This window comes from Somniosus microcephalus, chromosome 1 (assembly GCF_052327205.1).
Source record: "Somniosus microcephalus isolate GS21.2 chromosome 1, FLI_Smic_1.0, whole genome shotgun sequence".
NCBI lineage: Eukaryota > Metazoa > Chordata > Chondrichthyes > Squaliformes > Somniosidae > Somniosus > Somniosus microcephalus.
In genome coordinates this window covers 247,239,023-247,256,853 of record NC_140987.1, presented here as the reverse complement: position 1 = coordinate 247,256,853, position 17,831 = coordinate 247,239,023, and the positions used below count along the sequence as shown (strand labels likewise).

General features: G+C 47.8%; 1 protein-coding gene across 1 annotated transcript in view; it reads left to right on the top strand.

Annotated features, from left to right (window-relative positions):
* cntln (centlein, centrosomal protein) overlaps positions 1–17,831 on the top strand; it is a 477,268-nt gene that overhangs the window by 356,698 nt on the left and 102,739 nt on the right. Inside the window, exons 22-23 of the mRNA XM_085991655.1 lie at positions 13,793–13,919; positions 16,522–16,659. Coding sequence (XP_085847781.1) covers positions 13,793–13,919; positions 16,522–16,659 — 265 coding nt within the window. The remainder of the gene's footprint in view (positions 1–13,792; positions 13,920–16,521; positions 16,660–17,831) is intronic.

The window sequence follows — 17,831 nt, the reverse complement described above, 5'->3', positions numbered from 1 at the left end:
GAATGGCGGAGCGGGCTCAAGGGGCCGAATGGCCTACTTCTGCTCCTATCTTCTATGTTTCTATGTATTACCCTATTATTTCTACACTTCTCTGAGATTTGCCTACATATCTGTTCCTCTATCTCCCCCTTACTGTTTGGGGACCTATAGTGCACTCCCAGCAAAGTGCTTGCCCCCTTTTTGTTTTTACGTTGTACCCATATGGCCTCATTAGAGGAACCTGCTAAGATATCATCCCTCCTTACTGCAGTAATTGACTCCTTTATTAATATTGTGACACCCCCCTGCTCTTTTACACCCCCCTCTGTCTCACCTGAAGATTGTATACCCCAGAATATTGAGCTGCCAGTCCTGTCCCTCCCTCAACCATGTCTCTGTGATAGCAACAATATCATACTCCCATGTGTTCATCAACACCTTCATTTCATCTGCCTTACTCGTAAGACTCCTTGCATTAAAATAAATGCCATCCAGCCTTGCCATACTCCCTTGTGCTGTTACATATTTGCTCTGCCTTCCAGGCTGAGTTGTTTTTCCCTCTATATTTGGCTGTGCATCACCCCCTACTATAGCCCACTCCGTATCCCCCCCCCCCCCCCCCCCCGCCGCAACAGCACTAGCAAACCTCCCCGCAAGGATGCTGGTCCCGTTCTGGTTCAGGTGCAACCTGTCCGACTTGTACAGGTCCCACCTTCCCCAGAAACAGACCCAGTGAGCCAGGAAATAAAGCCCTCCCTCCTGCACCAACTCTTCAGCCACGCATTCATCTGCTCTATCCTCCTATTCCTATACTCATTAGCACGTGGCACTGGGAGTAATCCAGAGATTACAACCTTTGAGGTCTTGCTTTTTAATCTGCTACCTAGCTCCCTAAATTCTTGTTGCAGGACCTCATCCCTCTTTCTACCTATGTCATTGGTACCAATGTGAGCCATGACCTCTGACTGTTTGCCCTCCCCCTTCAGGATCTGGCCAATGTGGACTGGGATCAGCTACTTGAAGGAAAATCCACGTCGGAGCAATGGGAGTCTTTCAGGAAGGAAATTGAGAGAGTACAATGGCAACATGTTCCCGTAAAGGTCAAGGATGAGACCAACAAGCCCAGCGAACCTTGGATGTCAAGGGATATACGAGAATGGATTAGGGAAAAAAAGGGGGGCTTTTGGCAGATACAAAGGACTAAAGACAGAGGATGCCCTAGAGGAGTATAAAAAGTGCAGGGGGATACTTAAAAAAGAAATTAGGAGAGCGAGGAGGGGCCATGAAATTACACTGGCGAGCAAAATAAAGGAAAATCCTAAGGTGTTTTATAAGTATATTAAGGGCAAGAGGATAACTAGGGAAAGAGTAGGGCCCATTAGGGACCAAAGTGGCAAGCTGTGTGTAGAGCCAGAAGATGTAGGTGGGGTTTTAAATGAATTTTTTGCATCTGTGTTCACTATGGAGAAGGACGATGTGGACATAGAAATCGGGCAGGGGGACTGTGATATACTTGAACATATTAGCATCGAGAGGGAGGAGGTACTAGCGGTTTTAGCAGGCTTAAAAGTGGATAAATCCCCAGGCCCGGACGAGATGTATCCCAGGCTACTATGTGAGGCAAAGGAGGAGATTGCAGGGGCTCTGACCCAAATTTTCAGAACCTCTCTGGCCACAGGGGATGTGCCAGTGGACTGGAGAACAGCTAACGTAGTACCATTATTCAAGAAGGGTAGTAGGGATAAACCAGGGAATTACAGGCCAGTGAACCTAACATCAGTGGTAGGGAAATTATTGGAAAAAATTCTGAGGGACAGAATTAGTCTCCACTTGGAGAGGCAAGGATTAATTAGGGATAGCCAGCATGGCTTTGTCAAGGGAAGATCATGTCTGACCAATTTGATTGAATTTTTCGAGGGGGTGACTAGGTGTGTGGATGAGGGTAGTGCAGTGGATGTGGTTTACATGGATTTCAGTAAGGCTTTTGATAAAGTCCCGCACAGGAGACTGGTCAGGAAGGTAAGAGCCCATGGGATCCAGGGTGCCTTGGCACATTGGATCCAAAACTGGCTTAGTGGCAGAAGGCAGAGGGTGATGGTGGAAGGTTGTTTTTGTGACTGGAAGCCTGTGTCCAGTGGGGTACCGCAGGGATCGGTGCTGGGTCCCTTGCTGTTTGTGGTCTACATTAATGATTTGGACGTGAATGTAAAAGGTATGATCAGTAAGTTTGCAGATGACACGAAAATTGGTGGGGTGGTAAATAGCGAGGAGGGAAGACTCCAGCTACAGGACGATATACAGGAAACTTTGTGCTATCCGGCACCCACGGGACCGAGCTGCTGCCGTTGCCTGAAAACTGCCGTACTCTCCAGAGTTAATGTTGAGAGATACGGAGATTCTTATCTCCGTATTTGACAACAAACACTGTTGCTTAGCAACAGCTTCTAAACACTCGGGTGTGGCCCTAAAGCTATGTAGCTGAAGCTGTTGCTATAGCTACAGACCTTGCACAGCTTGACTGTTCAAACAAAGCAAAAAAAACAAACAAAAAGAATAAAAAATGGCTGCTGATTTTTGCCGGTGGCTCCAGATTGCCGGATAGCTCACCTCCGGATAGCACAAAGTTTCCTGTAGATGGGTTGGTCAGCTGGGCGGAACAGTGGCAAATGGAATTTAACCCTGAAAAGTGTGAGGTGATGCATTTTGGACGGACTAACAAGGCAAGGGAATACACAATGAATGGTAAGACCCTAGGAAAGACAGAGGATCAGAGGGACCTTGGTGTGCATGTACATAGATCCCTGAAGGCAGCAGAACAGGTGGATAAGGTGGTTAAAAAGGCATATGGGATACTTGCCTTCATTAGCCAAGGCATAGAATATAAGAGCAGGAAGGTTATGATGGAGCTGTACAAAACGCTGGTAAGGCCACAGCTGGAGTACTGTGTGCAGTTCTGGTCGCCACACCATAGGAAGGATGTGATTGCTTTGGAGAGGGTGCAGAGGAGATTTACCAGGATGTTACCTGGGCTGGAGCGCTTCAGCTATGAAGAAAGACTAGACAGGCTGGGGTTGTTTTCCTTGGAGCAGAGATGGCTGAGGGGGGACCTGATTGAGGTGTACAAAATTATGAGGGGCATAGATAGGGTAGATAGAAAGGAACTTTTCCCCTTAGTAGAGGGGTCAATAACAAGGGGGCATAGATTCAAGGTAAGCGGCAGGAGGTTTAGAGGGGATTTGAGGAAGAACTTTTTCACCCAGAGGGTGGTTGGAATCTGGAACTCGCTGCCTGAAATGGTGGTAGAGGCCGGAACCCTCACAACATTCAAGAAGCATTTGGATGAGCACTTGAAAGGCCATAGCATACAAGGCTACAGACTAAATGCTGGAAAATGGGATTAGATTAGACAGGGCTTGATGGCCGGCGCGGACGCGATGGGCCGAAGGGCCTCTTTCTGTGCTGTATGACTCTGTGAGAATGCCCTGCAGCCGTTCAGTGACATCCTTGACCCTGGCACCAGGGAGGCAACATACCATCCTGGAGTCACGCCTGCGGCCGCAGAAATGCCTGCCTGCACCCCTCACTATTGAGTCTTCTACCACCATTGCCCTTCCACTCTTACTCCTCGCCCCTTGTGCAGCTGAGCCACCCACAGTGCCGTTAATTTGGATCTGGCTGCACTACCCAGAGGAACCGTCACTTTCACCATTTTCCAACACAGAAAAATGTTTGTTGAGTGAAATGCACTCTGGGGCTTTCCTGACTACCTGCCTGCACCCCTTCTTCTGACTGGTGGTCTCCCATTCCCTCTCTGACTGCACTTTCTTAAGCTGCGGGGTGACCACATCTAAAAATGTGCTAGCCACGTAACTCTCAGCCTCGCGGATACACCGCAGTGCCTCCAGCTGACGCTTGAGCTCTGAAAACTGGATCTCAAGTTGGCCAAACCATTGGCACTTACTGCACATGTGGTCCTCCTGACAGCAAGAAGCATCTAGGAATTCCCACATGCTGCAGGCTGTGCAACACACGGGACTGAGGTCCCCTGCCATACTTTTAATTCAAAAACTCTTACCTCAAATTTAAACTCTCGGATTCGCGCTCTCCTGAACTACCTTAAAAGAAATAAACTTAAAATAAAAAAAAAACGCTCTCACCCACTACTCACCAATCAGCTTCTTCCCCTGTGCCGGCGTCACTTTCTGCAGTGTGACGTCACTCTCGAATTCTGCTGCCGCTTCCGCTGCTCGACTGGGCCTGAAAATCACCGACCTTTATTTTCTCCCACAGCCGTTGCTCCCTCGCAGGTCCGCCGCTGCCGCTGCTCGACTGGACCTGAAAATCACCGGCCTTTATTTTCTCCCACAGCCGCTGCTCCCTTGCAGGCCAACTGCTCCCACTGCTGCTGCAGTTGAAGGCACAGCTGCCAATGGTGGGGTGAAGGAAGTGGGAGATGCACAAGATGCCAGAGTTATAGGAAGGCAGAGTTCTCAGAGGTTTGTAGGGCTGGAGGAGGTTACTGAGATAGAGAGGGGCGAGGCCCTGGAAATTTTAAAATCGAGGCGTTGATGGACCAGGAGCTAATGTAAGTCAGCGAGCACAGGGTTGATGGGTGAACAGGACTTGGTGTGAGTTAGGATTCGGGCAGCTGAGTTTTGGATGAGCTCAAGTTTATAGAGGGTGGAAGATAGGAGGGAGCCCAGCAGATCATTGGAATAGTCGAGTCTGGAGGTAACAAAGGTATCGATGAGGGTTTCAGCAGCAGATGAGCTGAGGCAGGGTTAGAGACAGATGATATTATGGAGGTGGAAGTAGGCGGCCTTAGTGATGGAGCGGATATGGGGCCGAAAGCTCAGATACAAATGAGCAGGCCATCATCCAAATGGATGCACATATAATCACACCATCCCATTGATTGTTTACATATTTGTGTCTATGGTCTATGTCCTTTGATTTCCCTAACCAGCAATGCATATATGTGGTATCATTCTTGAATCGTGCCTCGGTGCTTTTTCCTATCATTGGTGCAATTCATTTGCATCACTTCAACTCACGTTTTATTGGTTGATTTCCTCACGATTCATCATGTTAATCTAGTAGCGATTTATCTTTTAAAGTTCTTTAAATCAAATTCTTGTAAGCTTTTTGCAGTTTTCTTCACCATTTTCACATTGCACTCTTGGCCCTCAATTCTCCATTTTGAACAATAATCTATCATTTCTCTACTTAAGTTCCTTGGTTGAGATGTTTATCAATGTATTGCATTCATTAGGAAAGTTTAATTTCATTTTCATCCCCTAAGACTTAAATCACAATGGATAATCAAAATGTTGAATTTATCAAGAGGATGTGATATTAAAATAATTCGTCTGAAGCTTATTATACTTTTAAATCATTTCTTTGTGAATCACTGTGGTCATCGTGAGGGAAGCTTGAGCTCGAGAATGGAGCAGTGTTCAGTTCAGGGACCTCGAGCCAGCAAAACATAGCTAGGTGTTCTAAAGCACCCTACGTTTTAAATCAAACAAAACATAGCTAGGTGTTCTAAAGCACCCTACATTTTAAATCAAACAAAACATAGCTAGGTGTTCGAAAGCACCCTACGTTTTAAATCAAACAAAACATAGCTAGGTGTTCGAAAGCACCCTACGTTCTAAATTAAACAAAACATAGCTAGGTGTTCGAAAGCACCCTGGCCGAGAAATTCAGTTGGTTGCGCCAGCTGCTGGTGCCTTAAGAGGGTGAGAAGTGGGGCGCTAAGTGGCTAGCGACCGGGCGCGGCGCGATCTGCGCCTCTCGCGAAATTTAGTTGTGATTTAGCGGCGGCGCAAAACCTTTGCACGCGCTCAGCTGCGCGCGCAGATCCTGATGTCATTTCATGTTGCAACGCCCTTTGTGCGCCCCGAACCGGAAATTCAGTGGCGCCGGCCTATTGTGCGTCTGGCGCCCCCAGCGACTGGTAGAGGGGAACGGTTCCCAGTCGCTACGAGGCGCGGGGGGCGCAAATTAAAGGGGACTCCTCCTGCAGTATAAATGCCAGCCATTTTGCACCACTCCCTCTTTGTGAGACACTGATATTAGGAGAGAGACAAAGGGAGAGAGCTTTCTGGTTTGACTCAACAGTCGCTCAGGTACTTCTGGCTTCAGGCCAGAGCTTTGCACTTGTAATTAACTTTCAGTGCCATAGCATTAATTCGATACATCTAATGGGGGCTGCAATGGGTGCAAACGTTGGCTTACTGCATTGCATTCGAAGGGCTCAGAGACGCCGAGAGAGAGTGCCAGTCATGGCCAGACGGAGAAGGGCCAACAGGCGTCGGCACAGGAGGCCTTACCCACCCAGGGTATACCGCCAGCAGTTCTCTTATCTGAACATGTCTGAGGAGCAGTGTGTTCGGAGGCTGCGATTCAGAAGGGAGGTGGTCACTGAGATCTGCCACCTGCTTCAGAGAGATCTGCAGCCACAGCTGAGGAGCAGGACGTCTCTGTCGGTGGCAGTGAAGGTGACGGTCGCTCTCAACTTCTATGCCACCGGCTCCTTCCAATCCGCTACTGGGGACATTTCCAACATCTCCCAGTTCGCAGTACATTGCTGCATCCGCCAGGTGACCAATGCCCTTTTCAGAAGGAGACGCCAATTCATCTCCTTCCCCATGACCCTCGACAAGCAGCAAGAGCGTGCAATGGGCTTTGCAGCATTAGCGGACTTCCCAATGGTGCAGGGCGCCATAGACTGCACGCATGTGGCTTTGCGGGCACCTCTGGAGAATGCCGAGGATTACCGCAACCGGAAGGGCTACCATTCGCTTAACGTGCAGTTGGTGTGTGGCCACAGGTACCTCATACTAGCTGTCAATGCCCGCTTTCCAGGCAGCAGCCACGATGCCTTCACCTTGCGCCAGACTTCTGGCAGACATTTTCGAAGCCCAGCCTCACCCACGAGGATGGCTTCTGGGGACAAAGGCTATCCTTTGTGCACCTGGCTGATGACCCCGCTCCGTGTGCCCAGCACCCCTGCTGAAGAGCGATACAATGACAGCCATCAAGCAACCAGGACCATCATTGAGCACACAATCGGCGTGCTCAAGCAACAGTTCCGCTGTCTGGATCGTTCCGGGGGAGCCCTACAGTACGCGCCTGAGCGAGTCTCCCATTTCGTTGTCGTGTGCTGCATGCTGCACAACCTGGCTATCCGCAGGACTCGGCCACTGCCAGCAGGCATTGGAGGACCACCAGAGGAGGAGGAGGAGGACCAGGATGGGAGGGAGGCAGAAAGTGCAAGGGCCGTCCGTCGGCGGCTTATTGCAACTCGGTTCTAGGCCCTCTCTCAGGGAATGGCTTGTGCCAATGAAGGAAGATGAATGTAGCCACTCCGCAAGCCCTCAGCCAATCAAGGCAACCAATAATTCCAAAAGCAAACATGGACAGTGCGATTAAAGAAAATTTATTACTCTTACAACTCTGTGCCCTTCCCGCATGACAAACTACTTCAGAGAAACCCCCCAAACAAAAACACACCAGTCTCGGCCTTCATATAAAAAGCAAATACAACAGTGTCGGCCTGTTTATAAAATGCAAATACAACAGCCTCGGCCTGTTTATAAAAAGCAACACAATTGGCCAGCCCTTCTACTTTTTCACCTGCGAGGGTGATCCGTCTCGATTCCGGGCATGGCCTCTACCCGTCCTGCAGCTCCTCCTCAATGGGACCCCAGTGGCTGCAGCAAGGCTGGGGTAAGGCGGCTGAGGGTTAGTTGGTGAGACAGCAGATGCCCTTGGGGGTCGGCCTGGACCAGCTCTGGGCCTGGAGGGCCCGGCTGCGGACTGATCCAACTCAGCTTGGGCAGCATCAGTCTGTCCTACGGGTGGTGGCAGCTGCAGTGGAGGAGTGACAGTGTTGGCTGCAGGAATGCTGCCAACCTGACAGAGCACAGGCACTCCCTGGTCGGCTGATTCACTGGCACTCGCACGGGCCAGCACTGCAGCATGCGCAGCAATCTGCTGAAGTACAGACTGCTGGGCTGCTGCGGCGCGGCGAGTGCTCCGGCGATGCCTGGCCGAGCCAGCAAGTGTGGCAGCAGTTAGTGCCCTTGTGGCCCTGGTCTGTGTCTGGATGACACCAGCCAGTGAATGCACGGCACGACTGACCACTTTGCTGGAAGCCGCCTGTGCTGCCGCGAAGTCCTGCAGACTCCTGGCCTGTGCTGCCCCGAATTCCTGCACACTCCTTGCCAGTGACTCTATGGAGTCAGGCATCATTGCCACTGCAGCCATGAGCTCAGTGTGCCTGCGCTCAGCCTGGGCGCCCATTTCCGCTAGGAGCCGCACCCTCTCTGCGCTCACTGTAGCAGGACTGGAGGCCACACTCTCCCTCCGGGGAGAAGGCCGCCGAGCTTCCCCACCCCTCCCGCATTGCTGCAGCCCGCTGGTCCCCGGAGCATCACTCTCCTCCGAAACTTCCCCCCTGCTCCCCTCCAGGGAAGACCTGTCCCCAGCATGGCCATGGGCTGCCTCGGCCGAGGGTGTCCCTGATGGGGCTGCTTCCTCTTCCTCCTCCTCTAGGTCTGAGTCTGACACAGTGCCAGCTTGAGGGGCTGCCTCCTCACCTGGCGAGTCACCATCTGAAAGCAGGGAGGCACAAGAGTTGCTTTAGAGTGAGGACATGACGGCAGCGAGGGAGGCATGAGTGCTGCTTTGCACTGCATTGCTTCGATAGTGGCAAAGGATGCTGGCGTGAGGCGCAGGTGGAAAGAGAGAGGTCCAAAAGGTGAGGACCTTACCATTGGTGCCCAGAACAGGGTCGGCATCTCCAGTCGCGACGGGGCCAATCAGCTGGCCTGCCATGGTCTGCTCCACTCGCAGCTCTAGGTCGCTGAGATGCTTAATGTCAGGACGGTCTGGCGCTGCTGTCTCCGGTTGTGCGCCAGCTTGCCCTACAAGAGAGAGGACGGCCTCTAAGTACAGTGTGAAGCCCTGATGTTGCCTGCACAGCCTCCCATGGTGGAATAGCCCTGACAGTGTGAAGCCCTGATGTTGCCTGCAAAGCCTCCCATGGTGGAATAGCCCTGACAGTGTGAAGCCCTGATGTTGCCTGCACAGCCTTCCGTGGTGGAATAGCCCTGACAGTGCATAAACTCCTGAATATGCAAGTGCTTTTCATAACAGTCCCATAGCTGCTGGATGAGGGCTGGGCAGTAGGGCTTTCACGTCCCTTTGGCCATCAACTGAGGAGCACATGCAGGGATGAGGAGGATACTGGAAAGGGTACTCACCCTGACAACCCGAGTGAGGTCATTGAATTTTTTACGGCATTGGAGGGGAGTCCTGGCAACCACGCTGTTGGAGGCAACCCTGTTTGCCACCTCCCTCCAGGCTTTCCGATATTCAGAGGGCAGCGGCCTCCTGCCACCTTCAGGGAACAGAACATGGTGCCTGCGCTGAACTGTGTCAACCAGCACCTTCAGGTCACCCTCTCCGAAGCGCTGCGCTCTCTCCCTTGGCTTCTCCATTCTCCTGGCCGTGGAGCAGTTGAATTAGCACTGTTCAGGCCTTCCCTCAGGGCTGCAGTGTGCAGGGCGTGGCAGCCAAACAATTCCACCCTCCCCCTTTAAGTGCTGACCAGCGCCTGACTGCCTTCAGTCAATAACTCGCCACACCTGCGCTCCGCCCGCCTTCGGTGTTTGCGCCCCAGATCGCCGGCTTAGCGCCTAATGATACTCGTGCATCGCCTGCTTTAGCGCTGCAGCAACCTCTTGGGGCGATGCAACTGAATATCGGCGAAGGTGGCGCTAAGTTGCGCCGGGCGCAAAAGTTAGCGAGCGCCAAGCTGTAGCGCCCCAAACATGGCTATACTGAATTTCTAGGCCCCTATGTTTTAAATCAAGCAAAACATAGCTAGGTGTTCTAAAGCACCCTGCGTTTTGTCATCAGAAGAGCACACCGACTTCACATGCCAGACGTCCCTGCAGGCTATCTGAATGAGATTGCCAATTAGTGCCAAATTCGGGATAGTTTTGTGCTGTGGATCCTTGCCCCTCGAAGCTGTAGTGAGGCTGCAGAGCTTGTTTCGTGAAAGACTCTTGAAGCCAGCAGTCAGATTCGGTGTTTATCAAAATAGTCTGGGCTGGTTTTGAACCCAGGTTGAATAAGGGAATGGCCAGTGTCAACCCCATACGTTACTGGAAAGTATGAGCAGCGCACAATTTAAAAAATAGCTTACTTGTTCTTGCAGAATTGATTTGAGGGATCTAATTGGTCTGCAATGACGTATTAGCTATGGGGACTCTGCCAACCTCAACATTATTTTAGTACAGGTACTACAAGTTTCAATAATATAGAATTTTGGGGTATCTTCATATCCTACCTGTCCCTAATTTTCATAATGCTAATTCCACATTGACTGGGATTGCTCTTTATTCTATTTATGACCAGTTCTTTGACTAATGGCCCTTGTGGCAAAGAGTTTTATTGGACTATATATTTGAACACATTAAAAAATGTAAAACTTAATGAAATATATTTCCTTTCCTTAAGGGATAGCACCAATTTAAAAAGAACTTGAGCCATAAAATGCTGATTAGGTAAACCCTGTCCATTTCACGTGACTCATTTTTATAGTGCACAAGCTGTTACAATCCGCAATCTTTGTTAGATGGCGAGGAAATATTCTTTTAAAAGCTTGCATTAAATTTATATGTTGCATTAAAAATAGATTTGTTGGAAAAAGGTGCCGTACTTCCATTGAAGACATATTTAAATTGAATAAAAACCATATCCAGGACATGTACTGGACTTTTGGCAAATTGCTGCCTTTGAGTTCAAATTATTCAGTTTTCATTGCTCCACCTAAAATAAGTCAGTCAACAATTTATTACCAGGATAAAGTATTTTATGATCAAATTTTGTGGATCATATACAACCTGGAGAACTTACAAGTGAAAGCTAAACAGTTAAGATGTAGCATTTGAATTGCCATTTGTAAGTATGGTATTAGTAGATATGAGATAGACTTGACTATTCCAACACTCTCCTGGCCGGCCTCCCATCTCCCACCCACCGTGAACTTGAGCTCATCCAAAACTCTACTGCTCGTGTCCTAACTCGCACCAAATCATGTTCACCCATCACCCCTGTGCTGGCTGACCTGCATTGGCTTCTGGTCCAGCAACACCTCCATTTTAAAATTCTAACCCTTGTTTTAAAATTCCTCCATGGCCTCACCCCTCCCTATCTCTGTAACCTTCTCCAGCCCTACAACCCTTCGAGATCGCTGCACTCTAATTCTGGACTCTTGCACATCCCCGATTTTCATTGCTCCACAATTGTCGGCTGTTCCTTCAGCTGCCTAGATCCTAAGTTCTGGAACTTCCTCCCTAAACCTCTTCGCCTCTCTACCTCTCCTCCTGCAAGACGCTCCTTAAAACCTACCTCTTTGACCAAGCTTTTGGTCATCTGTCCTAGTATCTCCTTATGTGGCTCGGTGTCAAATTTTGTTTGATAATGCTCCTGTGAAACGCCATGGGATGTTTTACTGAGTTAAAGGTGCTATATAAATGCAAGTTGTTATTGTATTGTTGAAAATGAACCCCGAGGCATTTGAGTACTTTATTAAAGTTAATCCAGAAATGTGATCATGCTGTGCCCATTTTACAGGTGTAAGACAGCCGCCGAAGGGTCCAATATGGCAGGCAGCGTGTGCTTGCTCATTTCACACCAGAAGTGCACTGCCCGCTGTATTGGATCGGGCTCCTCCATGGAAGTCCAGGGTAGGTGCTAGAAGCATTTAAAAGGCTCATTCTAATATTTAAATAATAAAGGCCCCATACTTGTAGGATCCTTTTCTGAAACTGGTCTTTCCCAACACCTGACTCTCTCTGATAAACTCACCCAGCAAATCATGGGGGTTACAGGGATAGGGTGGGATATGTGTTGGTGTAGGGGTTACGAGGATCGGGTGGGATATGTGTCGGTGCAGGCTCGATGGGCCGAAATGGCCTCTATCTGCACTGTGGGGTTTCTGTGATTCTGTGAAACATGCAGCAAGCAGGCTGCAGAAGCCCTACTTAAAGGGCTCATCCACTCCATACAGATTAGTTGCGGGTTTGTCCTTTTGGGAACAGTTTGCAGATTCTGTTGGAACAGGCAGTGTCCGTAGAGTGTCAACAAATCAACTCAAACTGCCAAGACTGTACTGATTGTCGTCATACAAGATAGCCTTAGGTAGTTCTAACCTTTAAAAATACACCTATCTGTTTGGCGACTATGTGTCCACCTTTTCTGTACCTGTAAGGTCTGCTTTTGTTATGAGACCCACTCTCTGGAACGCTGAGTTGATGTAAGTTAGCTGTAAAGGCAAGACTGAACCCTGTGCTCTTGCACCCACATGAACAGGTGTGTGCAGCGCATGCCGCACCCCTTGCGCACCCATCCTCAGGCAGAATTGTATTTCTAGGCCATAATATTCAAAACTATAATGTCCCTAGTCCTCATTGTATTCCAATATATGTACGTTGTTCCCCTGTTCATTTGACTATCGCTTTAGACATCAGCAAAATAGAAAATTGTCAAGAATACAAAGTGCTAATTTTGGTGATTTATCCCTGGCATTAGAGCTACAATAACATTATTCAACAAACACCAACATTTAAAGTTCATCCATACAAAAGCAAAATACTGCAGATGCTGGAAATCTGAAATACTCAGCTGGTCAAGCAGCATCTGTGGAGAGAGAAACAGAGTTAACATTTCAGGTCGATGACCTTTCACCAGAACTGGAATAAGTTAGAGATGGAACAGATTTTAAGCAAGTGCAGGGGTGGTGAAAGGGGTGAGGGGAGGAAAGAACAAAAGGGAAGGTCTGTGATGGGGTTGGAAGGCAGGAGAGATTAAATGATAAAAGGTATGATTGTACAAAGCAAAAGGAGATGGTAATGGGACAAGTAAAGAAACAAAAGATGGGTCTCTTCCTCCCACCCCCCCTAAATCCCTCTGCCTTGCCACCTCCCTTCCCACTTTCAATAGGCTACTGGGAACCTTTCTCCTTGACCTTGCCTTTGTTCCTCTCCCCAACTTTTTGTTTCCCCTTTTCCTCCACTTCCCCCTACACCGCAGTGAAAATCTGAGAGATTTTTCTGCATGTGAGGAGCGCTATAGAAATGTAAGTTGTTATACTTTTCAAAGCAGTTGACCTGCATACCAGATTTCTGGTCTTTTTAACATATTTCTGGTCTCTGTGTCCAACTGAATAAAAGTTCCTCCTACTTTTTTTGGTTCATATTTTGCTGTAAATCGGATCTGTATTGTATATGTTCTTAAAGCAGTTGTAAATAGTTTCATAAAACAAATAAATATACACATTTCAATTGTACAGTTGTATCATGGTTTAACAACTTTTATATATACACCTTTAAAACTTGGTTCTAGTGTTGTCTTCCTCAGTTTCTCTACTCTGATTGAAAAGACTTGAAGATCACTACTTTGGGATACTACCTGTGGGGAGAGGGTAGGAGACGGGAGAGAGGACGTTCCATCACCTCGACTATTTCATGAGTAGTTTCTTGATGAATGATGAGATTTATAACATTTAGTATGTGGAAAATAAGTAACTTTATAAAATGAGGAAGGCTACACTCAAGATGATTCATTTACTTGCATATCTTTTCTGCATAAATGATGACAGACTCAAGTTGGAATATTCATTAGTTGATTTTTTTAATCTGGATATTTTTTCAGCAACTATTGGTAAGTGTTACCTGAACAATACTTGTATTTAGGTGGTAAGTTAGATTTAATCTTTGGCTGTATTTCTCTGCAGGATTGTTCGTATGGAGAGAGATATCAGTATGAAGCGACAACTGGTGGAAGATCTGAAATCAAAACTGAAAGCCAACCAGGAAAATGATAAAATATATAAGGGATTATTGGAGGATATGGAAAAAAAGGTAATTGTTCTCATCACTTCTTGATTGAACTACTGGACATTGGGATTGCGTTGCCCAAAGATGCAGCATACTAGTTCAAAAGTAGTCATGTAGATTTCAAAAACTTCTTTCTACAGTCATTCACCATAATGGTTGATGTGGTTTAGTTCCCCATCTCCTCTGAGTTATTGATCTTCGACACATCTTTGTGGAGAAGTGCAAAATATAGGCTAAGCACTTCTAATCAGAGGTGAGGAAAGATTGGAAGCAGTTTTCCCCAAGCTACTCTTCATCTCCCAGTAGCAGGCATGGTAAGAGGTAGCTCCCAACTGCAGGAAATTTATGGCCCAAGACCAAAGGGAGAAAACGAGGTGGGTAAAGATTAGAGGAGAAAGTCCGACCGTGCTTATTAAAAATATATAATTTCATAGCAACTAAAGTCTGTTTAACTTACATTTTGTGATGCATACCCTGTACACAGAGAGGAGCAGCCTATAGATGGAGAGGAAGGGAATGCAAACTTCCAGCACTTCAGATATATAATATAATATTTACGAGTCAAGATGGCGCCTGAGACGGTCCGGCGCTAGCGCGCTCTCCCTGCTTCGGGCAGCCCGCTCTCGCCGCTCACTCCCGCAACCGGAGCGAGGTGTTCGGCGAGTCGGGCGGAGGCAGCGCAGCGCATCGGGACGCAGCAGCAGCCACGTCGACCCACTAGGGCACGCCGGCCGGCTGCTCCTCAGCGGGAAGGCATTCCTGGGAGGAGGGGAACCGAGCATGGCGGCCAGAGGCCGGAACAGAAGCGGGAGAAGCAGGCCCGGGCCGTCGGACCGTGGAGCCGGCGATGGTGAGGTGGAGGCCGCGGCAACCGGAGGATGTGTTCGGCAAGTCGGGCGGAGGCAGCGCATCGGGACGCAGCAGCAGCCACGACGACTCGCAGTCCGACTGGGAGGAGGAGAGCCGGGAATGGTGGCCAGAGGGTGAGCGGGAGAAGCAGGCCACCACACGTGGAGCCGAGCCGGCAACAGTGAGGAGGAGGCCGCGGGGACGAGGAGTCGGAGTGGCTGAGGGACAGCGTGCTCCCACTGCTACTGGATGCCAAAGAATTGACTTTCTGAACATGGCGCAGTAAAAATAGCTGACGTGTCCCTACGGGGAGTAAGCATTCCATTGTACTAGTACATATGGCAAATAAAATTGAATTGAATTGAGAAAAGGATGTTTTAGACTGGTTCTGCACTTCAGAACTATAAATGCTTTCATCTTGAAGGAGAACTTCATAGTCGCCCTCCTGCATAGCATTCAATCAGTGCAGACAGGAAACTAGATAGCTGTGTTGTACCTGAAGGATGCATGCATCCATATTAGGTCCTAAAAGACTATATTGCTCTTACCCTATTTAGGTTCAGTTAGTGGTATATATGTCCGCATGATAGATATTCTATCTGATTGTGATTTCTCCACATCCTAGATTTCTAACCAAAGTAGTATCAGAATTCTATTTAGCTCGGTACAGGAAACTTTGTGCTATCCGGCACCGACGGGACCGAGCTGTTGCCGTTCCCTCAAAACTGCTGGACACTCCAGCTCTAATGTTGAAGCATACGGAGGTTTTCATCTCCGTATCTGACAACAAACACTGTTGCTTAGCTTCTAAACAGTCGGCTGCAGCTGCAAGCGTCTCTAGCTGAAGCTGTTGCTATAGCTACAGACCTTGCAGTGCCTGACTGGGGGAAAAAAAAGCAACGAAAAGAAAAAAAACGGCTCCTGATTTTTGCCGGTGGCTCGAGCTTGCCGGACATTTAGCTTCCGGATAACACAAAGTTTCCTGTACTACCTTTTAACCCTGCTCCATACAAATCTAACATTTCACTGATGTCAGACAGATACTCTGTGTCCGACTATTACTCCATTTTGTGTCTCCTGAGCCTAAAACTGAGGCAGACGTTGCAGTGATTAAACCATGACATTCTACTTGTACAGTCGATAAAACATGTGCAAACTTCAGTTAGGTGGCACTCCAAGATACCTGCAATGTAGCTGCTTGGGATTATCCACATGCACATCTTCACCACTCCGAATGAAAGATCTGCAGGTTTTCAGAACTATGCTGTTCTAATTTCAGATTTATTTAATGTCAAATGTATAACAAATCTACGATGAATTGATTTTATTTGATAAAAACCATACTACAGCATGTCATGATGATGGTTTGTCCATGGTTTGTCAATTACGACAGTCTATGCTTCATTTCCAATTAATACAGGTTGTGGGTGCTTAGTTGACTATAAAGCCCGATGTTTTCCCGCACTCAGCAGGGCGGGTATCCGACTGACCCGAGGGCTGATCTTTCCTTCATTTCAATTGGCTCTCTCTTCTTTTCTGGGTACGACTTGCTTTGAGCTTTGTTGTGCCATAGTGAATCAACTTTTGCCACTTTTTCCTGTCACAGGCATCGTGCCCTGAAGCAATATCTATCGTGTCCCTATATTTGTCCCTTTCCTATAATAGTGACATTTATGACTAGTGCTCAATAATTTCTGTGATTATGAAAATGCATGTATTCTGGTGCTTGAATACTTTAAAACATGTTAGTGAAGTTATGTGTTTAATTTTTATAAAGGTAAGGACACTGACTGAAGAAGGTTCTACCAGAAAGGTACTTGCAGAGTCCCTAAAGCAAAGGCTTAATGTAGCAACAAAAGAGAGGTCAGTGTACGAGGAATTGCACCGTAAGAGCAGCGGAGAATTGGATAGAAAGGTAAGACTTGTTTGCCTCTTGCCCAGTAGATCAGGACATTGCACCAAGATGCTGAGTGTGAAATTTGTGAACAAGATTATGAAAGAAGCAGTTTCGGTATCATTCAGTGATGAATTTGGAATCTGAAATACAATTTACAGTGAAATCCTTTGCTGTAAAACCTTGCTTACTTTGTAAATATGTAATTATATCGTTATATGAGTCAACTCTGATTGTTGTGTTATTACTGAAAAAGATTTGAGTTTAAATGTGTTAAATACTCAGATTTAAGTTGCTTTGTTCTCTATAGTGAGGCAAAGGCTGATTGGAAGACTTTCTAAACCAAAACAGGCCTTGCATGCTATTTCTTCAGGTTACACGCCAACCTGAAACCACAAGAAGACTGTCAATCTCCTGAGGTGGTCCGCCGTACCTCTGGTGGAACCTGCCGGGAAATGGCATTAGTCAAGCCAGGTCCCAGCTGTCTCCAGGATTTTCCAGACAGTCTTGTAAGGGGAGAAACCTCAGCCCACCCTGTACAGGAAAAATGATGTCGGGGGAAACCATGGGTGGGGACTCCCTATGCCGGGAGTTGCCATTTCCCACTTACTTTGAGCTTAGTGTAGAACGAGAGGCCGGTAGACCGAGCGAGATGAGGAATATCGGCCTCCAGATGGGCAGACGTGGGCCTGACTGGAATTGGGGGTGGGAGGGGTCCAGGAACCCTATAAGAATATAATTATATATTTATTAAATGAGATTAGCCTCCCTACATAGGGGTTTTGTGTGGGTTCATGGGACCTGAAGAGGAGATCTGTGTGGTGCCCCTGCCCCAATGGGATTTTATCACCACTGCAGCCCCTTCCTTAACTCGTGATTAATGCCTGTCCATGTCATCCTTTCTCATTTTACTATCTTCCTATGCATATCTGTGCTGGTACCCATTGCAGATGGGAATGAAGAAGGTGGTGCTTTTTAGGGTACATGTGGCACTCCACTGGGTTCTCCTTGATCTCTGAGCAAAGCCCATGGTAGAATATGAGTATATGACGTATCTATTCATTTGAGTACTGCATTGTCACAATGTGCATAATCAGTGGATATAATTATGTTGCAATACTAAAATATATGATTAATATGGTACTCATCACTAGTTCTGCCCTCTCTTCCAATTTCCACAGTCCTAAAGCCTT